This window comes from Chiloscyllium punctatum, chromosome 39 (assembly GCF_047496795.1).
Source record: "Chiloscyllium punctatum isolate Juve2018m chromosome 39, sChiPun1.3, whole genome shotgun sequence".
NCBI lineage: Eukaryota > Metazoa > Chordata > Chondrichthyes > Orectolobiformes > Hemiscylliidae > Chiloscyllium > Chiloscyllium punctatum.
This window is the reverse complement of record NC_092777.1, coordinates 31,363,043-31,390,519: the sequence shown is the minus strand read 5'-3', so window position 1 is coordinate 31,390,519 and position 27,477 is coordinate 31,363,043. Positions and strand designations below refer to the sequence as shown.

The window sequence follows — 27,477 nt, the reverse complement described above, 5'->3', positions numbered from 1 at the left end:
GTCCAAAAATGTGCAGGTCATGTGAATTGACCATGCTAAATTGCCCATGGTGTTGGGTGCATTAGTCAGAGGGAAATGGGTCTGGTGGGTTACTCTTCGGAGGGTCAGTGTGGACTGGTTGGACTGAAGGGCCTGTTTCCACACTGTAGGGAATCTAATCTTAAAAGTCAAGAGTGTGATGGAATACTCCCCACTTGCCTGGATGAGTGCAACAACATCCAGGAGAAAGGGCAGCACGGTGGCACAGTGGTTAGCACTGCTGCCTCACAGCGCCAGAGACCTGGGTTCAATTCCCGCCTCAGGCAACTGTCTGTGTGGAGTCTGCACATTCTCCCTGTGTCTGCGTGGATTTCCTCCGGGTGCTCCAGTTTCCTCCCACAGTCCAAAAGTGTGCAGGTTAGGTGAATTGACCATGCTAAATTGCCCGTAGTATTGGATGTAGGGGAATGGGTCTGGGTGGAATACTCTTCGGAGGATTGGTGTTAGCTTGTTGGGCCGAAGGGCCTGTTTCCACACTGTAAGTAATCTAATCTAAAGGAACTTGCTTGATTGACACCTCATCCAAACGCATTCACTCCCTCCACCACCGTTGCTCAGTAGCATCAGTGTGTACTATATCTACTAGATACACTTCATTTATTTGTCCAAAATTCTTAGACAAATATTCTAGAAGGACAAGAGCAGCAGATACATGTGAACCCCACCATCTGCAAGTTCCCCTCCAAGCCACTAACCATCGCGAAAATCTGGAAATATATATCCTGAAAATACATTAAGTTTCTTCTCTGTCACTGGGTCAAAGTCCTAGTATTCTCTCCATAAGGGCATTGTGGGTCTACCTACAGCAGATGGCACCTCACCACCACCACCATGAGAGAATAAATTTTTAAACTTTATACAGGAGAGCTTTTAATGTTAACATATAGATGGTCCTATGAGGGATGGTGCCAATTGTTCAAGGTGACAGTGCAGAAGCAGAAGCTGTAGCATAATAGCATAATATGCTGTAGCATAATAGCAACTACAGCATCTTATGTTTTAAAAGAAAACAAAGAACTGTGGATGCTGGAAATCAGAAACAAAAACGAAAAGAGTATGAAGACTTCAACAAGTGTGGCAGCATCTGTGGAGAGAAAGCAGAATGATTGTTTCAGGTCACTGGATCCAAAACATTAACTCTTTCTGTCCACACATCCTGCCATACCATATGTTATATGTTTGTTATGGGAAAGAGAAAGATGGTCTGCAAAAAAAAAAGGAGCTAGATTTTATTAAGGCGGATTTTATTAAAATTAGGCAGGATTTGGCAAAAACAGACTGAGAACAGTTAGTTGAGGGTAAATCTACAGCAGAACAGAGGGAGATGTTCTAAAAGGCACAGGGGAAGTATAGGCCCAACATGTTTCATTTAGGATGAAATGTAGGAGTATCAAGCCAAGAGAACCCTTACCACCTTACCCCAATCTAGCTCCTTTTTTTGGCAGACCATCTTTCTCTTTCCCACAAAAGGGACCTGAGGGGCAACCTTTTCACACAGAGTTTGTACATGGAATAAACAAAAGTTTAGAGGGATATGGGCCAAACACTGGCAAGTGGAATTAGTTACGTTTGGGAAACTTGGTTGGCTTGGATGAGTTGGACTGAAGGGTCTGTCTCCATGCTGTATGACTCTGATTCTCTTTGGATTTCACCAAGGTCTTTGATGAAGTCCCTTATGGGAAACTGATAAGGGTGATAAAAGCTCATAGGATCCATAGTAACTTGGCAAGTTGGATCCAAAATTGGCATACTGACAGTACTCAGGGTGCTTGTGTGACTGGAGGACAGTGTGTAGTGGTGTACCACAGAGATTAGTGCTGGGCCCCATATTGTTTATGATATTTATAAATGATGGAATTGAGAATATGCAGGGAATGATAATTAAGTTTGCCATGATGCAAAGATAGGCTGGGTGGTTGACAATAAGAAGGAAGGTGTTAGGTTACAGGAGGATTTAAATGGATTGCTTAAATGGTCAGATCTGTGGCAGAAGGAATTTAACCCTAAGAAGGTGCGGTGATGGACTTTGGAAGAAGTAACAAGACAAGGTAGTACTCAATGAATGGCAGGCCAGTTGGAAGTTCACAGGAATAGGAGGAGCTTGGAGTGTTTGTCCACATGTCCCTGAAGCCTGCAGGACAGGTTAGTATGGTAGTTAAGAAAGCATATGGGATACTTGCACTTATCAGTTGTGGCATAGCAGGGAGGTCATGTTGGGGCTGTACAGCTGGATTACTGCGCACAGTTCTAGTCACCACACTATAGGAAGGATGTGATTGCAGTGAGGTGATGCAAAGGAGATTCACCAGGCTGTTGTCTGGGATGGAGCATTTCAGCTATGCAGAGAGGCTGAATAACCTCAGGTTGTTTTCTTTAGAGCAGTAAATGTTGAGGGAGGAACGTACTCGAGGGATATAAAACTATGAGGGGCATTGACAGGGTGAATGGAAAACAATTGTTCCCCTTGGACAAAGGGTCAATAAGCAGAGGCATAATTTTCAAGTGAAAGGCAGGAGTTTTAAAGAGAATTTGAGGAAAACATTTTCCACCCAGAGAGTGGTGGGGGCCTGGAATACACTGCTTGGGGCGGTAGTTGATGCAAAAAACCTCACAACCTTTAAAAAGTTCTTGGATGACCATCTGAACCACCATAACAGTGTCATGGGCTAGTGCAGGAAAGTGGGACTAGTGTAGGTAATAGCATAATTTTAACAGTGCAGACTTGATGGGCCAAAGGGCCTCTTCTATACTGTAGGATTCTATGAATACTCAGGTGATAGCAATCAGCAGCAAGACAACACAGTTACCAAACAAGTATAGCAGATTTTTTTTGGAAAGAAAGGCTGTAATGTTATGTCTTACAGTCAGCATGTCAGTTTGCCTTTGAAAGAAATGCCCATGAAAGCATCACTGTTTCACAGCATGTGACTCGAGGGTACAAAGTGCTCATATTCCATCTTATGTCAGATCACTTGAAGCACAACACGCTACATGCTGCTCTGTTCATATACAGTAGATTAAAGTTAGTCCAGATACTCATGTGTTTGTGGAATGTAATGCTTGTACGTAAATCATTTTTGTAACAAATGTCTATGGATTATTTACACTTAGTTTCTTAAGCTCTGGGAAATATCATAAATATTGTTGCATCAGGAAAACACTTTGTAGAGGCAACTTTACAAGAGGAGTTAATTGCCAACTCTCAACTCTAGCCTGGAAGTTTCTGCCATTTTATGAATTAATGTGGTAAAAGTACAGATTCCAGCAGACACCTGGGGAATTCCCCTTGTGAAATCCTGCCGGAGTGTACTCAGTCATCTGTTTGATCCCACCATAATCCCCAATTTCTAACAGATGTTACAGAGCTCTCTCCAATTCCATGATTTTTTTCTACCTTTGCAAATAATCTCATTAAAATTTGTTTTTAAATGTTGAAAACAAGCATCAAATTATGTTATAGGGAAGTTAAAATCCATTGCCAGGGAATTGGCATATAGTAAATGATTATGTATCTGAATATTAACAACATATGGGTCAGGAGGAGAGAGATTGATTTTTTTTTACTGAACACTTCACAGTGATTCAGATCCATACAATCATATCCAGACAGTAACTAGCAGATTACAAATCTTCAATCTCAGCTGTTCAGAAACTATTTTTCATCATTAATCCTAAGGAGTGTTTTAGGAAATCAAATAAAAGCAAATTTTTGCAGATGTTGGAAATCTGAAATAAAAACTGAAAATGCTGAGGAAACGCAAGAGGCCAGGTAGCATCTGCGGAGAGAGAACAGGGTGAACATTTCAAGACCAATATGATTCTTCTTTGGAAAATGTGTTGTTTTCCTGAGAGCTGAGAAGGTTAAGGGGAGATTTAGTGACAATGTTCAAGATCATGAATTGTTTTGAGAGAGTATTTTTTTATCACATTATTTCCAACGGCTGCACGAACAGTAACCAGAGGACATAGATTTAGAGTGATTGACAAAGGACAAAAGTTGGGGTGGGGAATGAATATTTACTTAGTAAGTTATTGTGATCTGTAGAGTGCTGCCTAAAAGGGTAATAATGGAAAGCAGACTCCATGGTAACTTTCAGAATAGAATTGGATTAATACTCCAAGGAAAAATATTGCAGGGCAATGGGAACATGCTGGGGAAACTAATTGGGTCGTCCATTCAAGACACTGGCAATGGACCAAGTGGTCCCCTATTATGCGGTGCCATTCTATGATTTTACACAGAATGCAAGTTTCAGGTCATCCCTGATTACTTTGCCTCTCTCTCTCCTCACCCCTTCCTTCCCCCATGATCACTCTAGCCCTTCACTGCCCCTGTGCCCCTTCTTTGCCATTTCCCTTTCCCTGCAGCCCTGCCCCCTCCTTTCACTCCGTCCTCTCATCGTGAGATACGTTTGCCATCTGAATAAAGCCGGGGTTAATCGCAGTGCTCGCCCCATACACAGCCCCTCAGCAGCAGCCGGCCGCGGTATAATAACCTTTGCCGGGGGCGGGAGGGTGAAACTGAACCCATCGCCACTGCATCAAGCAGCGACGCCGCTTGTCCCTGACCTTGGAGCGGGAGCCGCTGCTGAGTAACTGCAGGGCTCCCCGTTCTCTCGCTCACAGCCGCCGTGCACTCACCTGATCTACCGGCGCTGGGCAGAGATGTGTACCGCCCCATGGGTGTCCTCCGCGGGATTGGACTGCCCCTCACTCCACACTGCAATCCCTCTCTCGCTGATTCATTCTCAGGTCCGAGTGCGGTTTGTTTTTGGAGGCGCGGGGGGGGGGTATGAGTCGAGAGAAGACGCACTCGCGTCCATCTGATGCAGACGGTGCAGTCTCCTCCTCCCGTCCTGAATTGCAGCCTTTCACAGAGAACCTTCGCTTAGAGAGAGGGGAAACGTGAGTGAGTGTCAGAGAGAGAGAGAAGGGGTGAGGGAGCCTGGTGCAGGGAGTCAGACCCTCTGCTGCCTGCCGCTCCAATCTCAAATGCGAACGGAGAGTAAGAATTGTCCAGGGTAACCAGGGACAAGGATACTGTTGTTGGATTGGCACTTACAGAACATTCCATCAGAGACAAGGCAAGATGTGAGTCAGTTTTCCTGATAACCCCCTCACCCCGGGGCTGAGAGAAAGCAAAGTGCAATTTTCCAAAACACATTTTCACCATCCCAGGTCACAACCCTTTGGCAGTTCAGCAAGGTCACTGCGGGACACTGGCTTTCTGCCTATCCACACTGCGGTTGAAAAACCTGATTGTTAAAAAAACCTGCCCTTCTTAGTCTTTCTCAGGTGAGAAAGGAGTAGTCAGACCTGGATATATATGACAGAGGAGTAGGCCATTCGGCCCCTCCAGCCTGCTGAGGTGGAAAGCCACCCAGAGAGAGAGGAGGTCAGTGACAGTCCTGGAGACAATGGCGTGATGTTCAAAAATGGGGCCATGGTCCAGGAGGAGGAAGTGTCTGGAGAGTTGACATTCAGCTCTGACCAGATAGAAGTCACTTGGCCAGACAACAGCTTATGCCCAAAGGGCTTATGCCCGAAATGTCAATTCTCCTGCTCCTTGGATGCTGCCTGACCTGCTCCGATGACTGGAGAACCCTTGGGGGAGTCCTAATTGCATGTCAATCCCAACCTCATTCCAGGAGTTTCTGATTTTCACTGGGACCTTTTAAAGGTGCGGCTTGCTTTGTACAACCCACAGTTGTACTCCCAACATGGCCATCTCCATAACTGGGACAGCAATACATCCTAAATCTCCACAATCTTCATCAAGTCAATCTAACTCTTCAAAGAGTCAAAGTTCACAGTATTGAAAATTGTACTCTGGAGCCACTTTTTCAGGTGAAGCTAGGGATTTTCCTGCCTCCCACTGAGGGAGGTCACTTCACTGAGGACAATTCAGTCTGCACTGGACCTGAGAAACTGAAGCTCAGAAGTTTAGAAGGAGACAGTATACAGTGAGAGAAGGGAGCAGAGGAATTATGATAACTAATGTCACGCTAGCAGTTCTTAATGAAAGGAGTGGGAGGTGGGAGAGAGAATACTTGAGGCAGTTGTAAGTGTAGGGTAACGTCTCCTTGCCAAAGAAACGGCCACAAAGACGAAGATAACAGAAGAGCTCAACATTGGTACCAGTCACAAAATTCATTAAGGCAAAGAAGTAAAAAAACTAACTGAGTCCTTTGCTTAAGTCAGATCATTTAATGTCAGAGAAGGGAAAGAAGGTATTGTAAATCTAGCATGAGGTGAGTTTAAAGGAAGGGATTTCCTGAAGAAGGGCTCAGGAAAAGTCGATTTTCCTGTTCCTTGGATGCTGCCTGACATGCTGCGCTTTTCCAGCAACACATTTTTAGCTCTGATCTTCAGCATCTGCAATCCTTACTTTCTCCTAAAGGAAGGGATGGGTCAGAGAGAAATGAAGTAAGATCTGGGTCAGAGTCATAGAGTCATAGAGATGTACAGCATGAAAACAGACCCTTCAGTCCAACCAGTCCATGCTGACCAGACATCCCAACACAATCTAGTACCACCTGCCAGCACCTGGCCCATATCCCTCCAAACCCTTCCTATTCATATACCCATCCAAACGCCTTTTAAATGTTACAATTGTATCAGCCTCCACCACTTCCTCTGACAGCTCATTCCAGGCTGAAGAGCTTAAACATTAGACATAGAACATAGAAACGTACAGCACAGAACAGGCCCTTTGGCCCATGATATTGTGCTAAGATTTAATCCTAATGTAAAATATAGTATCTTAACCTACGCACTCTTCAACTCACTGCTATCTATGTGCATGTCCAGCAGTCACTTAAATGTCCCCAGGAACTCTGCTTCCACCACCACAGCTGGCAACGCATTCATGCATTTACGACTCTCTGCATAAAAAACCTACCTCTGACATCTCCTTTATACCTTCCTCCTAGTATCTTCAAACTATGATTTCTCGTACCAGTCACTCCTGCCCTAGGGAAAAGTCTCCAGCATTGCTCTATTATTGATTTTTTTTCCTTTCTGATGAAAAGTCATGATCTGAAACTATTTCTCTTTGCACAGGTATACCAAACCTGCAGAGTATTTCCAGAGGTTTTTGACTTTATTTCAGAGTTCCAGCTTCAGCTTTTGCTTTTCCCTAGCATGTGAATACCATACTCTTAAATATCTGCTGCACTATCCTGTCACATACCTGTTTAACTACATTTTCTGAATAACTGGCAGAAAGAATGCATGTTGGCAGAGGGCTTTGAAAAATGTTCTACATTTTTTAAAACTCAAACTGTTCAGCGGTGTTATTAAACTCCTCTAGAACAGATGAGACTTGAACCCAGGTCTTTTAATCCAAGAGTAGAGATACTGGCTCTGCACCACAAGAGCCCTTCACTGGGGCTTTGAAAATCTCAGAATACTGATTAGGGTCAGGCTGTCGTACATGTTCATTAATTGCATCTTCAGCTGCCTGAAGAGCCCTAAACTCTGGAACTCCCTCTCTCAATCTCCCTACCTCTCTCTTGTTTTCCTCCTTTAAGATGCTCTAAAACCAGGTTTTGGTCACTTGTGCGACTGTTTCCTGTTGTTAAATTTTATATGATCATACTCCTGTGAAGCTCATTGGGAGATATTTCTCCCTATGTGAAAGGTATTAAGGAAGTGCAAGTTTTTGTGGTAGTTTGAGTTTTAATCTTAGGAAAGATCTGTAAACTTATGCCACAGTAACTCTGGAAGTTTGTCACAGTAACCGGGCCTGATGCATTCCTGATTCTGCTGCAATGAAACAATGAATGAGCTTTGTTCTGTGTTCAATCAAATAACAAACCTGACCTGAAACAGAAAATGCTTGGAAACAAATTGCCAAAATATATTCCTATTTCTCTTCCTTTAAGATTGCCTTAAATTGGGATTTGTGAATTCAGTGGTGTCTCTGAGGGAGTGCTCAAGGGATCAATGAGATCAAAGGTCTGCGTCAATCAAAGCTCAAAACAAAAGAGTTGGAAATCCACAGCAGGCGTATTCATGTTTGTTACAGACAGGGAAATGCTTAAGAAGAAGACAAGAAATGAGAGCAGGAGTAGGCCATTCAGCCCTTTGAGCCTGCTCTGCTACATATTGTACTTATGGTGGATCTTGGCTTTCGACTTAACTTTCCTGCCCATTTCCCACATCCCTTGATTTATTGAGAGACCAAAACTCTGTCTAGCCCAGCCTTAAATATATTCAACCAAACAGCATCTACAATCATCTGGTGTAGAGAATTCCAGATATTTGGCACTTTGAAATAATTTCTCCTTATCTCAGTCCTAAATGATCAGTACCTTATTCTGTGACTGTGCCGCTTTGTTTCACATTCAGAAAGCAGTGGAAACAATCTACTTTATCAGTGTCTACCCTATCAAGTCTCTACAAAATATTGTATGTTACGATGAGATCACTTCTCAATTCTCTTAATCGATAGGGTACTGAAAAAGTACCCAGTTTACTTCAACAAACAGTACACAGACCAGTCAGGCATGATCAATTAAACAATGCAATCCTTTTCCATGAAAAAAAAATCAGGCAACATGATCAGTTCACATTGGTTCAAAACATCTCCCCTGTTGTTTGGAAATGACATAGTAACAGCACCTAGCCCTTAAATGGACAAAGGTTTGAATGATCCATTTCTCTCAAAGGGAATTCATCGTGGTAATAATAGGCAGATACCAATACTATTAAATTAAGTGATCAATGTCTTGATTGTATCAGGCAGTGACAGGTAATGGCATTTTCCTGGAGAAAGTGAGGACTGCAGATGCTGGAGATCAGAGCTGAAAATGTGTTGCTGGGAAAGCACAGCAGGTCAGGCAGCATCCAAGGAACAGGAGAATCGACGTTTCGGGCATCATTCCTGAAGAAGGGCTAATGGCATTTTCCTGCATCACTATCCCATGCCGAGTCACTGCTTGAATTTAACCCCTGCATAATTGTGCTGAGGGTTGGTTTTTATTTGCAGCACTATGGAGTTTGACGATCTTTTTTATATTTCATAAAGTCCAGCTGGAGGGGATTCTGAACGTGCAGGATGAAGTGTAGCAGCAACACCAACAGCACTAGTTGCCTTGTCTTCAAATAGATATTCCTCCAAAGGCCTGAGTAGGTGAGAGCCCATTACAAATTCAAGAATCAGGAGATCAGCTTTCCTGATATACCTGTGCAACTGTCCCAGGGGTTCTGTCTCATGGCATTTGCTGCTCTGCAGCTTCTTGGGAGAAGACCTTCTGCGCCAGAGGTTGACAAGTTGGCTATCATCAGAGGGCCATCTTTCCCATCTAGTTCTTAGCCTATCCTTGGAGTTCTGCACGCTCTTCCCCTGCAAGAAGAGAAAGCTGAAACTTATCATAGAAATGGACTGTATGAAGAGTAAGAGAGGACATCATTTATGGAGGGCGACTGCGCGGTGTGGGAGTGAAAGGGCAACAGGATGAGGAAGGTGAGTTTGAATGTTGGCCATTTAGATGGAGGTGAGGTGCCTGGAGAGAAAAAAATGAGTGGAGCTATGAGATATGTTGTCCTCAGGATCTCCCATTTAGAAAAATACTGGAATAGTCAGAGTTGGAGCTTGAAACTTGCACATATTATTATGCCACTTACTTTTCTTGCCATTCTGCCTTCCTGAATCCATTGGTACACTGTCTCTAGGTTAGGAGAATCAGAATGTAATTGACATCCTTGGTCACTTCATTCTATGACTGTTTGGTTGGATATGTTGGTCTTTACATCTTGGCTTTTGAAGAATACATTACTACAGCCTCTCAGATCCCACTTAGGAACGCCAGGTAAGGTAGGAAGGAGAGATCTGATTGGGAGAGTGGATGCAAGAATTGGGGGTGGGGTGGGGTGGCTTTACAATGTCTCCTCTCCATTCCAGTGAGTGCTGAAGCCTCAGATCTCCATGTTCACTTCGGCCACTGTGACCTCTGCTAATCCCTTTACCAGATATTATCCCTTTGGCATATGGCACATCATCTCACTTATCCTCTCTGATTGGATGGGATTTCTGGAATTGGGAAGTTAACACAATGACTGTTAGAGTTACAACAGAGCCACTAACAAAACAAAGGTGTTTCTGACCCATTACCAAACCGTACTAGCTGTTAAGTTCCCACACACTGTTTGGAAAAATTTGAAGCATCTTGCAATCTCCCTTTCAAACCTCAAATTATTTTACCATGGTACCATTATTCAAAAAGTGTGCAAGAGAGAGGCCAAAATAATTCCAGGCTGGTCAGTCTGACCTTGGTGATGAACATATTACTAGACTGAATTCTGAGAGATAGGGTTCTATGTTACTTAAGCAGGCATTGATTAATCAGGGATAGTCAATGTTATTTTTTAAAGGGAAGGTTTTGTATTATTAACTTGATTGGATTTCTTGAAGAAGTAACAAGGAGGATTAATGAGGGTAGTGCAGTAGATGTTGTCAACATAGATTTTAGTAAGGCGTTTGACACGATCCCACGTGGCAGACTGGTTACAAACAAAACACGTAATTCAGGGGAATGTGAAGTTGGATTCAAAATCTGCTTGGTGACAGGAAATGAAAGGTAATGTCAGATATTTTTGCAAATGGAAAGCAGTTTCCAGTCATGTTCCACAGGGTTTAGCATCGGGTCTGGTGCTGTTTGTGGTAACTATTATTATTTTATACTTAAATGTGGGAGGCGTGATTGGGAAATTTGTAGACAACATAAAAATTGGCTATTCTGTTTGGTAATGAAAAGGATGGCTGATGAGTAAAGAGGATATCAATGGATGGGCATGTGGCAAATGGAATTTAATCCAGAGAAATGTGAGATTGCATGTTTAGAGGAACAGAGTTGAAAAGTGTGGCACTAGAAAAGCATAGCAGGTCAGGCAGCATCCGGGAAGCAAGAGAGTTAATGTTTCTGGCATAAGCCCTTCATCAGAAATATGGGAGTGGAGGGGCACAGAGAGATAAGTAGGAGGGAAGAGTGGAGTGAAGGTAGCCGGGAAGGTGATAGGTAGATGCAAGTGGGGGGGGGGGGGTGAGGGGGGGGGGGGTTATAATGATAGTGATAGGTCGGAGGGGAGGGTGGAGTGGATAGGTGGGAAGGAAGATGGATGGGTAGAACTGTTCAAAAGGGTCATGTTGAGTTGTAGAGTTGGTTCTAGGATTAGGTGAGAAGAGGGGAGATAAGGAAACTGGTGAAGTTGACATTGATGCAATGTGGTTAGAGGGCCCAAGGTGGAAGATAAGGCATTCTTCCTCCAGTCTTTGGGTGGCTTGGATTTGGCAGTCGAGGAGGCCCAGGACTTGCATGTAATTGGCGGAGTGGGAGGGGGTGTTGAAGTGGTTGGCCACAGGGCAGTGGAGTTATCTGGTGCGTGTGTCCCAGAGATGTTCCCTGAACATTCTGCGAGTTGGCATCCTTTCTCCCCAGTATAGAGGAGCAAACAAAGCAAGGGAATATACAAAATATGGAGGATATTGGAAGGATTAGAGGAAATAAGAGATCCTTGGAATGCATGTCAACAAATCACTGAAGATGGAAGAACAGGACTGACTATTGGAGTAGAAGGATAATGGTGAACACAGATGGTCTGACTCCTAGTCACTATGAAAGTTGGAAATCATCCTAGATTGGGTAAGGATAAGACTCCATATATTCTTCCCTATCACAGTGCAATACAATCTTAACATTCACTCTGACCTACAGGTGTAAAATGATGCTTGGGAGAATATGAAGGAGTGACCAGAGTTATGAATTGAAGTCCATAGAAGGTCAGCAGCTTTGACTTTTTTTCAGGATCTATTCCCAACAGTAACAGAAAGAGCTAAACCTTCCATCACAGTAAAAGCAAGCCTTCAAACAACATTGTTCTTAGACACTGAGTCAAATAACACTCATAATAAATTTATGGCCACATCAAAATGTTATTAATAAATAATGTCCTGTAGAAAGAGGTCCTGGGGCTACTAAGGAAATTATATAAATTATCAAATAGTGAACAAAAAGTAATCCATAGATTTATCTGTACACAGAATGGTTAATACATTCTTGATGATATAGAAAGCAACTGAGGAGAGGGTTGGACAAACAAGAATATATTCTGTTACATTATTAGCTGGGAACCAAGCTAGTGGTAACTGGAGCCAGAGATGAGCTCTACAACCCATTTTGCAAACATAACTAAGGACTGTCCTAGTCATAAATACTCCAATATTGACTCCAATATACCCCAATATTGACTGGCACTGAGATTTATAAGCTTTATACATGGAGAGAACAGATAGATTCAATACAGCTACAGAACATTTGTGTATGTATGTGTTTGCTACCTCTTATACCTTCCTTGGGAATGTTTGATAAGACAGTGTACAAGGAAGCTTTACTTTGTGTCTAAACTATGCTGTACAGGTCCTGGGAGCATTTGATAGAAGAATGTAGAAGGAGTTTTATACTCCCTATCTATCTTTGAATTTAAATTAAATTTTAAAAATGTCTGGATCTATGAATCTTCTGATGACCATGAACCATTGCTGATTGGCGGAAAAATTCATCTGGCTCACTAATATTCTTTTAGGGAAGGAAGCTGCCATCCTCACCAGGTCGGGCCTACATGTGAGTCCAGACCCACAACAACGTGGTTGACTCTCAGCTACACTCTGAAATGCTCAGTAAGCCACTCAGTTCAAGGGCAGTGAGGGACAGGCAATAAATGCTGGCCAGCCAGTGAAGACCATATCTTACAAATGAATAAGAAGAAATTGCATGGGAGTATTTGATGGAACAGTTAAGAGGCAGTTTTACTCTGTGTTTAAACTATAATGTATCTTCCCTATTTAAAAATCACACAACACCAGGTTATAATCCAACAGGTTTAATTGGAAGCACTAGCTTTCGGATCGCTGCTCTTTCATCAGATAGTTCATCACAACCACCTGATGAAGGAGTGATGTTCTGAAACCTAGTGCTTCCAATTAAACCTGTTGGACTATAACCTGGTGTTGTGTGATTTTTAACTTTGTACACCCCAGTCCAACACCGGCATCTCCAAATCCTATCAACCCTAGGAGTGTTACCTATGGGAGCAAAGTAAACTCACTTGACTGAGCAAATATATGAGGGGCAGCTTTAAATGCAAAACAAAGAAAAGCCATGTTTAAACATTCCTGGTGTGCTGCAACTATAAATACTAACTTTGAACTGAGGTCATTATCTAAAGGCTGAAACCTTATCCCATGGATAGAGCAGATCCTCCCTGACCCAGGTGGTGCTTAAGTCAGACAGGATTTGTCCTGAGTGATGTGAGTGTTGTGGCTGTTGCAGGAGCAATTCAAGCAGCTCAATCAAATAGGGCTGGATTTAACAAGGCACCTTATCCCTCAGCTAAAATTTCAATGGGGGCTAGTGGGGGTGCAACTACAATCCTTATAGCTACAGCAGTTTAACTGGGATCAACTTTAAATGTTCAATGTGAGAATGCTACCTATGTCAGAGGCAAGCAGCTCTGCAGCCCCATTAGCACCAACAAGAGTGGTTACTCCTGGGACAACAGGCAGTCCCTCCACACGGAGAAGTCCAGGTAAATTCTGAGTAAGGAGTCATGGCTGGAGTGGGCAGGGGCAGAGAGAAAGGGAAGAAGATAAGGAGAGGCTTAAAAGGGGAAGATAACCAGTGGGCTACTGCCTTGTATTGGTGCAGCAGAACTGAAAAGGAACTTTGTCGGAGTGATAGTTCCTTGTCATGAGGATGAATCAAAAAGTGTGGTGCTAGAAAAGCACAGGTCAGACAACATCCGAGGAGTAGGAGAGTCGACGTTTCAGGCATAAGCCCTTCATCGGGAATGTGATGACCTTTGCTCAGACCAAAAACCTGAAAGTAGAGTCTTTGAAAAAGGGGAAGCTGTTGCACTGCACCTACCATATGGTTCCATCTGACCTGCTGTTACCCTGGGTGTGTCAAAAGAATTTTCAAATTTGGCAGCATTACAAACTTACATGGTCATCACGTTCTGTGGCAAGATGTGAACCCAGAACTGCTAGCTCAGAGGTAGTCACGCTACCACTGCATCTCAAGACTGAAAAGGAGGAACTCCATTTTTCCCATATCAACCTATGCAGCTAACGTCACTGGGTTTCCTGCATGGCATTAGTCTCCCCCCCACATGGGTAAAATACCTTGTAAAAAACTTGTACACCTCAAACAAACCTGTCCTCAACCTCCTTTGCTCCAAGAATTATTCCAGGGGTGAGATACTTCAGTTGTGAGGAAATATAAGAATAATAGGGTGGTCATGGTAGGGGCTTTTAACTTTACAAGGAACTGCCATAGTGTCAAAGGGTTTAGATGGAGAGGAATTTGTTAAGTGTGTACAAGAAAATTTTCTGATTCAGTATGTGGATGTACCTACTAGAGAAGGTGCAAAATTTGACCTACTCTTCGGAAATAAGGCAGGGCAGGTGACTGAGGTGTCAGTGGGGGAGCACTTTGGGGCCAGCGATCATAGTTTTAAAATAGTCATGAAAAGTATAGACCAGATCTAACAGTTGAAGTTCTAAATTGGAGGAAGGCTAATTTTGACAGTATTAGGCAAGAACTTCCAAAAGCTGATTGGGGGCAGATGTTTACAGGAGAACGGATGGCTGGAAAATGGGAAGCTTTCAAAGATGAGATAATGACAGTCCAGAGACAGTATATTCCTGTTACGGTGAAAAGAAAGGCTGGTAGGTGTAGGGAATGCTGGATGACTAGAGAAATTGAGGTTTTGGTTAAGAAAAAGAAGGAAGCATATGTCAGGTATAGACAGGATAGATCAAGAGAATCATTACAAGAGTAGGAGTATGCTTAAGAGGGAAATCAGGAGATAGCTTTGGCAAAAAGGGTTAAGGAGAATCCAAAGGGTTTTTATAAATATATTAAGGACAAAAGGGTAACTAGGGCGAGAATAAGGCCCCTTAAAGATCAGCAAGATGCCTATTTGTGGAGCTGAAAGAGATGGAGCAGATACTAAATGAGTATTTAGCATCAGTATTTACTGTGGAGAAGGACATGGAAGATGTAGAAAGTGGATAAATAGATGGTGACATCTTGAAAAATGTCTCTATTACAGAGGAGGTGGTGCTGGATGTCTTGAAACGCATAAAAGTGGATAAATCCCCAATATTTGATTAGGTGTATCCTAGAACGCTGTGGCAAGCTAGGGAAGTGATTGCTGGGCCCCTTGCTGAGATATTTGTATCATCGATAGTCACAGGTGAGGTGCCAGAAGACTGGAAGTTGGATACTGTCGTGCCAGTATTTAAGAAAGGTGGTAAGAAAAAGCCAGGGAACTATAGACCAGTGAGCCTGATGTTGCTGGTGGGTAGGTTGTTGGAGGGAATCCTGAGGGACAGGATTTACATGTATTTGGAAAGGCAAGGACTGATTAGGAATAGTCAGCGTGGCTTTGTGTGTGGGAAATCATGTCTCATGAACTTGAGTTTTTTGAAGAAGTGACAAAGAGGATTGTTGAAGGCAGAGCGGTAGACGTGATCTATATGGACTTCATAAAGGCGTTTGACAAGTTCCTCATGGGAATCTGTTTCGCAAAGTTAGATCTCATGGAATATAGGGAGAATTAGCCATTTGGATAGAGAACTGGCTCAAAGGTAGAAGACAGAGGGTCGTCGTGGTGGGTTGCTTTTCAAACTTGAGGCCTGTGACCAGTGGAGTGCCACAAGGGTCAGTGCTGGGTCCACTACTTTTTGTCATTTATGTAAATGATTTGGAGCTGAACATAGGCGGTATAGTTAGCAAATTTGCAGATGACAGCAACATTGGAGGTGTAGTGGACAGCTAAGAAGATTACCTCAGAGTATAAGGGATCTTGATCAGATGGGCCAATGGGCCGAGGATTGGCAGATGAAGTTTAATTTAGATAAATGTGAGGTGCTGAATTTTGGAAAAGCAAATCAGATCAGGACTTATACACTTGCTGAACAAAGAGATGTTGTAGTGCAGGTTCATTGTTACTTAAAAGTAGAGTCTCAGGTAGATAGGATAATGAAGAAAGCATTTGGTATGCTTTCCTTTATTGGTCAAAGCATTGAGTACAGGAGTTGGGAGGTCATGTTGCAGTTGGATAGGACATTGGTTAGGCACTGTTGGAATATTGCGTGCAATTCTGGTCTCCTTCCTATCGGAAGGATGTTGTGAAACTCGAAAGGATTCAGAAAAGAGTTGCCAGGGTTGGAGGATTTGAGCTGTAAGGAGAGGCTGAATAGGCTGGGGTTGTTTTCCCTGGAATGTTGGAGGCTGAGGGATGACCTTATAGAGGTTTATAAAATGATGAGGGGCATGGATATGGTAAATTAACAAGGTCTTTTCACTGGGGTGGGGAGTCCAGAACTCAAGCGCATAGGTTTAGGGGAGAGGGGAAAGATATAAAAGGGACCTAAGGGGCAACCTTTTCACACAGAGGGTGGTGTGTGTATGGAATGAACTGCCAGAGAAAGTGGTGGAAGTTGTTACAATTACAGCATTTAACAGGTATTTGGATAGGAAGGGTTTAGAGGGATATGGGCCAAGTGCTGGCAAATGAGACTAGATTAGGTTAAGATATCTGGTTGGCATGGACGTGTTGGACAGAATGGTCTGTTTCCATGCTGTACATCTCTGTGACTCTAAGTTTGGACTTTTTCCCTTGGTGGGGGGAGAAGGCTAACAGGAGACTTGATAACGTTTTTAAAAATCATGTTGGGTCTGAACAGAGTAGATAGGGAGAAATGATTGAGAGCTACAAAAACAATTTTTAAAGTGTTATGCCAAAGGAATAATTGCAACAAAGAACTTTCTCATTCTCAAATGGTTATGGTCAGGAATGCACTTCTGGGAGTCTGGTGGAGGAGATTGGCTCTCTGCACATTTTTATTTTGTGCCAGTGCCTCCTTTTGCATTGTAATAGTTCTGTGATTCTGTGAAGAAGAACATTCCCAGTTTCTGTAACAAAAATAGAAATTGCTTCAACAGGTCAGCAGACCTTGCAGCATCTAGGGAAAGAAATAAGAGTTGACATTTCGGGTCCAGTGATAAGTTCCAACTCTTGTTTCTCCAACCTTACTTTGTAGCTAAAATCTCCTATCCCTGGAATTACTGTTGTCATGATGTTGTTTTAAGGGCTGAGTATGTTCATGAGCCAAGAAACAAGCTGACACTTTGTGACCAGCAGCCAAAGGGGGTATGGGTTGCAGCACGCAGGTATAAGGAAGAGTAGATGTGTTCCTCTGAAAGTACAACTACTCAACTTCTGTCATCATTTTATCTGATGAGTAAACCTATCTTAGTTAAGCTGAACCTACATTGTTTCCTGATCCTACTTGTAACTTTGAATTAGGAAGAAAAAACACAATAACACAACAATTCTGGCAAATCTTCCCTCACCCTATCAAAACCTTCATATCCTTCTTAAAGTGTCCTAACCAGAATAAAGTGCAATACTCTAATAACAGTAGCAAACAAAGGTTTTTAAAAAAATCATCACTTTTCTGCTTCTGTGCTCAATGCCTATTTATTACTATGCCCTGCTATTTTCAAATAATGAGGGTGATACCAATTAACTGCAACAGGTTGCAGGCAGGCCAGCATGTTGGGCAATTTAGTGACAGATTAAATTTAATGTAACAAAGTGAAGTGAAGCTCTTTGACAGAAAGATAGGGTGAGGCAACATAAAGTCAAGACATGGTTCTAAACATTTTTTAATGACAGAGCAACTTGGGGGTCAAACATGGTCAACCTTTTAAAATCAGTGCAAGCCCTCCTTAATTCAGTTAAACCTCTCCAGGTGCCTGTTAATCTTTCTCTGATTATTGCTTCTAAAACCTTACCCATCACTGATGTTAAAATGACAGGCCACAGATACTTGAATAAATATATCATATTCGCCACTCTCCAATTCTCTGGCATCTACTCCATATCTCAGGATGAGTAGAAGATTATGAGCTTTGATAAAGTACACTAGTACTTTCACTATCTACTAGTACTTTCACTATCTACTTCCTTTAGCAACCTGGGATGCAAGCCATCTGACACAAGTGACTTATCCACTCTAAGCATAATCATCCTTATAACATTTTTTTCCAGTATATCCTGCCTTAATGCATTAAAATGTTTTATCTTGAATAAAACTAAAAACTCATGATCTTAAGGCAATGTGACAGGTCCAAATTTGGTTCATTGAAGTGGTGTTATAGTTGGCAGTTACTGTGATTGCAGAGCTGTTTCTTGTGGGATGTTACAGGATTCATAATTGTAGTCTTTGCTTTATGATATGTATCACCTCAGCAGCACTCCAAAAGCTAGTGCTTCCAATTAAACCTGTTGGACTATAATTGGTGTTGTGTGATTTTTAACTTTGTACACCCCAGTCCAACACCGGCATCTCCAAACCTTGGGGACAAGGCTCCTTTTAGAGTCAGCACAGCTCCGAAATCTTCCCAGTCTTGCAGCGTAATGTTTAGAAATTCTAAGAATGACATGATATATAAATAAGATGTATGTAACATGGCTGAGGCAAAGAGCATAAAATTGTCTGGTATTTCTATTAGAGGTGCAAGCGTTAAATTGTATTGAGAATCTATTGGCACTGGATATGTTTTGCCGATTGTAGGAAATTATTAGACTTTGTTTCAGAAATTAGGTATAGTCTGTACACTGAGACTTCAGAGTTCTTCCTTGCAGATGTTCTGTTTTATGGATATTTTGAATCAACCTCTTAAGACATGTTATCACACACACTGGAGTCGGTGAGACTTGAATCCTTTCCACCTCTATTGTAGCTGGGCTTTGTATATTATGAAGGGCCAGCAGCCTTTAGTTAATCTTTATTGATAATTGATGGTTTATAAGGCCTTTGTTTATTAGCTATCATAAGTTGGAAAAGGAAAAGATTTTTTAGCTGAAAATTGGATTAGGAAGTTACTGATGTGATAATAGCCATGATGGCTGACCAATGTAGTAAATATTTTGAACACATTTAGAGGGAAGATGATATCCAGCTGGAACTGATAACCACCTTAGTGGACTTAGCAGTTGCTCAGGAGGGCTTGTGTGGCACAGTAGCATTGCCCCTACCTCTAAACCAGAAGGCCTGGGTTCAAGTCCCACCAGATGGAGAGGTATGTGATAACATCGCTGTTAATTGATGAGAAGCAAAAAGAGAGGAACAGAAATGGGCTTATAGTCTAAATCCCCTGTTTCCTCACTTTCATTGTTACATAGCTGGCTCAGAATGTTGTCCAGCAGTAGAAATAGAACAGTGGATAATTAGTGTGTGGGTGGTGGCAGTAGATTACCTAAGTTTCCCTGCCATCACACCTAACTTAGAGTACTCTCTTTATCACTAAGTAACATTTTAATATTCAGGTTGAACAAACCACCTTTGTTCATTCATCTGGAAAACTCTGACTATGGAAAGATTAAGTGAGCTAGTTAAGAGATAAATATTAACTCAAATTAGAATGAAAACCATCTTCTTCTTTAAATTCACCTGAAGGTTAACCAGACTTACTTTAATTTTCATCTGAATAACCAGTTGATATCAATGTTAAATTTAACTTTCACTAATTTGAATCTTTGGATTCTGGTACTACTCTGTCATTCTGTGGACAATCATGTATAGCTTCACTGGGTAACTATTGAAGGGCCCATGTTCGCCTCCTGAATGATTTCTGCTCAGCAACGTGACTGTAATGCTAGCCCACTTAATGTTCCAAAGGAAAGTTTCATTCCATGTGCAGGGTAGATCAGCAATGATAAAAACATAGGATGTGAAAGAGATTGAGCATTGTAGGCATGTTTAAAGTAATATATGTGAATGGAGTAGCTAAAAAGAGCAATGATAACTGAAGATAATGAGAAGCAAGGATTCCCACGTTTGTGATGCATGCATCAATATGTTACTATGAAAGTCAAGGGCCAAACTATATGTTGTTCATTTGCTGTTGTAATTAAAGTATGTATTGTATTAAAGCTTAAATTTTACTCCCATGTGCATATATTCAGCCTGACCTTTGAAGGCGAATTGCATAGTGGCACAATACAATCAAGTGGCAGAATAAGGGTTCCATGTAACAGTCTCTAAGTGTTCATATTGTTTACAGAGGAAGATCGCAGAAAGGGCTTAAATCAAAGGATCTAAGGCAAATGGCAGGAAGATGTAACCAATGAACTCTTTAAAATATCTTTGACCCAAAACATTGCAAAGTAAGCAATAATGATTTGAAGGAGACACATGTCTCCTTTTGAGACATGTCTCCTTTTGACACATTTGAAGGAGACACAAATAGCAGTGTATTTGTTTAAAGTTAAAAATCACACAACACCAGGTGATAGTCCGGCAGGTTTATTTGGAAGCACTAGCTTTCAGAGCACTGCTCCTTCATCAGGTTGTTGACAACTCCAAATCAGTGTATTTGTTATTTGTTAGTGTCAGTGCTGGCAGAAAAAAGAGAAAACTGGGGGAATTTTTAAAAATATATATAATTTCCGCAAATATATAGAAATCTAATAAAGCAACAAGCTCAACTCCATTCTACAGATGTCTATACAGTTAAACACATTTATCCAGAGGCTCTGTGTCCTGCTCCTTCAGATCCTCAAAGAGAGAAGAGGCTTCATTCATCATGGATTTTATCAATTCATAGACCTGTAAGGGGAGAAACAGAGATTTCATGATTCAGAGATTCATCAGTCATCAGTTAGTAGCTGGGGTAGGGTCAATAGTGGTGGTGAGTTGTAGCACCAAGGTTTCACAGTCAGGAAAATATAATTGGCCAATTAATCCATTTTGTCAAATGAGACTTCCCTTTCATAAATATCTGTTGTCTCTGTCCAAAGATAACATTTTCAAAATGCCCTTTTCTTTGTATTCCTAATAATAGATCTACTTTCCCTATCAGTAATGCCTTGGAGAGATCACAAATACAGTACTGTGGACAAGTTGTGGTCTTTTTACCTGAAGAAGGTTATTGTCCAACAGGTTTAATTGGAAGCACTAGCTGTCGGAGCATTGCTCCTTGATGAAAGAACAGCGGTCCAAAAGCTAGAGCTTCCAATTAAACCTGTTGGATTATAACCTGTTATGGTGTGATTTTTAACTTTGAATGCCCCAGTCCAACACCGGCATCTCCAAATCATACCTGAAATTGGATATATCTGCCTTATAGAGGGAGTAGAATTAAAGTTCACTGGACATTTCCTGGGATAAAGAAATTGTCCTAGTAGGAGAGATTAAGAAAATCTGGCCCTTATTCCCAGGCAAATAGGAGGTAATCTAATTGAAACTTAAAGTTGTTAAGGGATTTGACATGGTGGATGCTGAAAGGCTGTTTCCTTTGGAATTACTGTCTTACAGCAAATAGTCAGACATTTAAGACCGAAATGAATAATTTCCTTATTCAAAGGGTTATGAGTCATTGGATTTCTATACAACAGATAGATGTAGCCGCTCAGTTCATTACAGAGATCAACAGATTGTAGAATACTCAGAATGAGGGTATGAAGATCATATGGGTAAGTATAGTCATATAGGAGATTAGCCATGATCATACTGAATCATGCAGCAGGCTCAAGGAGCTGACTAGCCTACCCCAATTCACACAATAATACTTAATACATATTTAATAAAGATGCTTAAGGTTTTTAAGGGAAAGGTACACATATTCATCTTTTTTAGATGTCAATATTGCCAAGTGATAATATTCTCTCTTCTAAGTCAGAAGGTAATGGCTTCAAATTCCATTGTAAGGAGCTGAGTGTAAATTCTAGGTTCACACTCCAATGCAGTAATGCGGGAATGCTTCACTCTCAAACACACTTTGATATTGTTGCTTTCCTGTTTGTTAGACCCTGCTTTTCCCAAAGTAACTTAAATATGTAAAGCATCTTTACAAACATTCAAAGCACTTCACAGGAGCATTATCAAACAAAATTTGGTACTGAGCCAGAGAATCATGTATTATTAAGCTTGGTCAAATGGGCAGGTTTTTAAAAAAAACCTTAAAACAAGGAAAGAAATGCAGAACAGTGGAGAGATTGAGGAAGGAAATGACACAGCATAGGGTGCCAGGGCATGGTTAACAATAGTGGAATGTTGAAAATAGGGGATACTTAAGAGGGCAGAATGGAAGGAGAACAGACAGCTCAGAGGGTTGTGGGACTGGAGAAGATTTCAGAGATATGGAAAAACTAGAGAATGGGGGGATTTAAAAACAAGGATTGGAATTTTAAAATTGAGGCATTGTTAATCTAGGAACAAGTGTAAGTTAGTGAATACAGGAATGGTTGAAAAAGTCTTGGTGTGAATGAGGACATCAGCAGCAAATTATGGGTGACCTCAAAATTATGGAGTATACAAAAGGCTAAGAGCACATTTGAATAATCAAATCTAAAGGTAACCCAGCCAGGCAGATGCCAGGCTTCAGCCAAATTGATTCAGTGCATGTAATGTCAAGAAATGGTTGGGGGCACTGATTACTGTGAAGGTTGTGGGTCCTGACAACATTCTGGCAATAGCAGTGAAGATGTGTGCTCCAGAACTTGCCATAACCCTAGTCAAACTGTTCCAAGTATGTCCTGTACAGAAAAGGCAGGATAAGTTCAACATGGTCAATTATTGTCCCATCAGTGTGTTCTTGATCATGAGGAAAGTGATGGCATGTGTCCTCAATAGTGATATAGACCAACTCTTACTTAGCAATAAGCTGTTCACTAATGCTTAGTTTTGATCCTGCAAGGACCACTCAACTCCTGACCTCATTACAGCCTTAGTTCAAACATGGACAAAAGAACTGAATTCCAGAGGTGCGGTGAGAGTGACCGCCCTTGACATCAAGGCCACATTTGACCGAGTGTGATATCAAAGAGCCTGAGCAAAATTCAAGCCAAAGGGAATCAGGAGAAATTGTTGTGGTGGTTGGAGTCATACCTGGCACATAGGAAGATGGTTGTGGTTGTTGGAGTTACTCATCTCTTGGACATTTCTGCAGGAATTCCTAAGGGTGGTATCCTAGGACCAACCATTTTCAGCAGCTTCATCAATGGCTTTCTCATAATTCAGAAGTGGGGATGTTTGTTGATGATTGCACAATGTACAGCACCATTTATGACTTCTCAGATACTGAGGCAGTCCATGGCCAAATGCATCATGAGATGGTCAAACTCCAGGTTTGGGTTGACAAATAACAGTACATTCGCACCACACAAATAACTTGCAACAATCACCTTCAATAAGAGAGAATCTAACCATCACCTCTTGACATTAGATGGTATTAGCATTGCTGAATCACCCACTATCAACATCCTGGTGCTTACAATTGATCAGAAATTGAACTGGACTAGCCATATACATACTGTGTCTCCAAAGCAGGTCAAAGGCTAGGAATCCTGAAGTGACAAACTCACTTTCTGTCTCCCCAAAGTCTGTTCACCATCTACAATGTGCATGTCAGGAATTTGATGGATCATTCCCCATTTGCCTCCAGCAGCTCCAGGAATACTCAAGAGGCTTGACCACATCTAGGACAAAATAGCCCACTTGATTGGCACCACATCCACAAACGTTCACTCCCTCCACCACCGATGCTCATTAGCAGCAGTGTTTATCTATAAAATACCCTGTAGAAATTCACTGAGGTTGCTGAGACAGCACCTTCACAAACTCACGACCACAACTGTCTCGATGGGCAAAAGCAAGCTCTTCTCCAAGTCACTCACTATCCTAATTTGGAAACTGTTCTTTCAGTGTTGCTGGATCAAAATCCTGGAATACATACCCTAACTGCACTATGCATCAAATGGACTGCAAGGTTTAAGAGGGTAACTCACTGCCCCCTTTTCAAGGGCAATTTGGCTTGGGCAATAAATGTTGGTCCAGCCAGCAATGTCCTTATCCCATGAATAAATAATAGAAAGTTACTAGTGCTAGCGTGTCTGTGCAAATGAATGTTCAATAAATGAGCCTTGTACATTTACAAAAAGAGAGGGAGCAATTGTCAACACTTTAAAGAGAAGGGGAAACTCAAAACATGAACATAAGAACATAAGAAATAGGTAGGAGTAGGCCATATGGCCCATCGAGTCTGCTCCTCCATTTAATAAGATCACGTCTGATCTTTTAGTTCACTTAGCTCCACTGACTTACACAGTTAGGACACATCAGCAACATATTAATACGTTCTCAGTGAACATAATTTTCTGGCATCATTTGTGGCGAGAGAAATGGAATTAAATTTCCTGTCTGCTATTATTCTTCAGTTAACTCTGTTGCTTTCTGCACAGATGCTGTCAGACCCGCTGAGTTTCTCCAGTATTGCCTGCATTTGATTCAGATTTACAGTATCCACAGTTTTTGCCGTTATACATTATAATTATTCTGGCATCTAGACTTGCACAACCTGCCCTCTGTTGACATATAATTTTGCAGGATTCTGAAGCCTGCTTGACATCAGATCCCTAGGTCCAATGGCCCAGTAAAAGCCCAGGCAATTGGTGTCAGTGACTTTTGAATGACACTATGACTATCAAGCTGAGCCTGAAACTCATTTTGTGAAAAGTCAGTACATTAAAATCTCTCAATAGGTATTTGTTAAAGCCCTCACTGACTTCTCACTATTTTTATTTTATTCTTTTATTAATTTTGGTTAGGAGCTATGATTTATAATCAAAAGATGACTTTTGGACAGTGCCAACAGCTTGTGTTAAAAAGGTAAACAAACCAAACAAGCTTTTGCTTAGTCATGATGTCAAGCCTAGAAGTTAATTGCAGGTTGATTCCTACTCAAAGGGTTCTGCAACTGCTTTGTCACCAGAGAAGAGATGTTTGAAGAGATGGCAGAAGTTGGCTATTAACAAGGTTAGTACCTGGGAGTTGGTACCAGCAAGTCTGGAAAAAAAACCTTATGCTCAACCAAATGGCAGATGTTGTATGGTAACTGGGAGCTGGTGAAGAAGGCAATCAGTTTGAGAGGAAGTGGTCAGAGTTTCAACTGAGTTTTCAACTGTGTTTTCTGAAAAAAAAAAGCAATCTGGCTGTTGATACTACAGCATGAAGATTTGAAAGCTCCCAGCCTAACCACCCATAATGAGCTCTTACAAGTTTGAAAAACTAAGTTGTAAGTATTATCTGAACAAACTGTGTAAAGGTCAGCTTGATTGACATCTTCAAAAAAAAAACCATAATTCATGCCTGTTAGCTGGATAGCTAGCTTGTGAAACAGAGTGAGTACAGATTCAATTCTCACATCAGCTGAGGTCACCATGAAGACCCTGCCTTCTCAGCCTCACTTGAGGCAAGGTGACCCTCACATTAAATTTACCACTCTAATGAAACAGTGGGATGATGGCAATTTTACTTTTGATTGCACCAGAATCACTCACTATTTCATGTCGACTGTAAGACTAGCCAAAACCAGGGCAGAGGAACAAACAAAATGTATCATTCAACTTCCAACAGCAAGAAAAATGGAATGTTGCTTACATTTCTGCTTTAAAACATGAAACTCATTCTCTTGCCTTACCCTGCCACCTCAACATAAATAATAAAAGTTTTTAATAAAGGTTTCTTCTCATTCACTGTGCTGATTGATATAACAGAGAATTTGATAACTCTGAGGCTCTCACCTCGATGTATAATTTCTCTCTGTACATCTGCTGTAAGATGGGGTCTTCCTGATTCAGATCTGGTTCAGGACTTTCCCTGGATGTTGATGGCTGCTTGCTGGACCTGGATGATGGGGGACTGATATGTTTTTTCTCATCTTTACCTTTTGCCTTTTTGGCAGACAGTCGTTTCTACAAGAAAGATGGTGTAGATTAGTAATGCAGCACAGGATCAGGGTTTCACCATGCAACAATCTGTACATGTCATACATGGTACTAAAACAGCAGGCTTAGTAAATAATATTGAGGATTAAGGAGAACTGCAGATGAATAAGTTGGTGAATCAGGCAAAAAGATGGCAAGTAGAATTCAGGCAAAAAGATAGCAAGTAGAATTCAATTTCAGTCAGCGTGATGTTGTACATTCCAATTTTAAAAACATTTTAAAGGTGGAAAGTAATGTCATCTGGCAACAAGACCGATTTGGCACCAGTTTAGTAACAGGGGGTACCTCAAGTAAATAAAGCCATAAAAATGTTAAAGGATTCATAGATTTGAGAGCAATTGTTATAGAATACAAAAATCATGATATAATGGTGAATCTATACAGAAAATGGTTAGAATTTTGAATAACACAAATTCACTATGCTGCTGTCTGGTGTAAGGAAATACAAATTAAAGTGAACTTTAAAAAATGCCCATTTTTGCTTAGAGATTAGGATTCATTTGACATGTGTTATAAACTATTAAGGACAGGTCAGTGTAGATAGAAACAGACCAGCTCAGATATTCCACTGTACCCCAGTGCTGTATCCCTCACAACCCTGTTTAAATATTGAGGGTGACCTCAGCCCTACACCAATCACAGCTTGAAGTGGACCATCTACCCTAATGTCGGGGAAAATTCCACATCCTAAAACCTGGTGGTCAATCAAATGGTTAGCAGCTCTCATAGCCCAGTTATGCCATCAGATGCTGAGGTGACTGTTACTGCTGCTGTGTAAGGCTCCTGGGGAGGCCAGAGTGGCAGACCCGCAAGGGAAAGGAAATGGGAGAGGAGGGAACCAGGAGTCCTTGGATGAGCTAATGCTTTCACAAACAGTGAAATCTATTGGGTTTCACATGGTACCAGTTCTGGGAAAAATTGTTGTTGGGGATGATGGGAAAAGAAGAAGCTTTTATGTGGGTAATATTTCCCTCTTTGGCCAAGAGCAAGTCGGTAACCTAACACCTAAAATGGCAGGCAATGGGAATGCATTATACCCAATTCCATGTCTCTCCAGCCTGTCAATGAAATATAAAAGTCAGCCTATTGTTTCCATTGAGGATCTTCACAAAAGGAGCTAAATACTAGACTGAATGTAAGAGACTTAGAACAGACGGCAGAAAAATGTTTCTTGATGCAGAGAATTACCAAGGTATGAAATTTATGACCAGACCACGTGATTGTATCAGAGACAATGTAATCATTTAAGAATTAGATACATACCAAAGGGATAAGGCAAGACGTCAGCTATGAAGTAAGGATACTGCTTGTGCAGAGGATAAACAGGCGGTATTCAGGTTTAAGGTTTATTCTTTGTTCTGTTAAGTTTTTTGTAACTTCCATTGTGGTTTAAATCCAATGGTGGGCCTGGGAGTAGGAATCACTTTCACTCTGAGATGGGTTGGCTTTTCTCACATGTTGGATTTGAGAGTTTGAAACAGACTTTATTCTACCATGCTTGGAGTTTAGAAACCAGACTGTAGGAAGGAAAACTGTGGGAAGTTTTTAATTTTAAGGCTTTAAACAGAAAACAAA

The 27,477-nt window shown here is 41.5% G+C and overlaps 2 protein-coding genes across 4 annotated transcripts in view; both read right to left on the bottom strand.

The window, feature by feature from the left end:
• Positions 1-4,839, bottom strand: part of LOC140463911 (epsin-2-like) — a 147,566-nt gene extending 142,727 nt beyond the window's left edge. For all 3 annotated transcript variants that reach the window (XM_072558385.1, XM_072558386.1, XM_072558390.1), the window contains exon 1: positions 4,681-4,839. Coding sequence is in view for 1 of the 3 variants with exons in the window: in XM_072558390.1 (XP_072414491.1) it covers positions 4,681-4,720 (40 nt within the window). In the remaining 2 variants the exon portion in view is untranslated. The remainder of the gene's footprint in view (positions 1-4,680) is intronic.
• Positions 4,840-20,552: 15,713 nt separating this feature from the next.
• mycbpap (mycbp associated protein) overlaps positions 20,553-27,477 on the bottom strand; it is a 93,105-nt gene continuing 86,180 nt past the window's right edge. Inside the window, exons 18-19 of the mRNA XM_072558381.1 lie at positions 25,699-25,869; positions 20,553-20,725 (exon numbers count right to left, since the gene is read on the bottom strand). Of these exons, the coding sequence (XP_072414482.1) occupies positions 20,630-20,725; positions 25,699-25,869 (267 nt within the window). The 3' untranslated portion in view covers positions 20,553-20,629. The remainder of the gene's footprint in view (positions 20,726-25,698; positions 25,870-27,477) is intronic.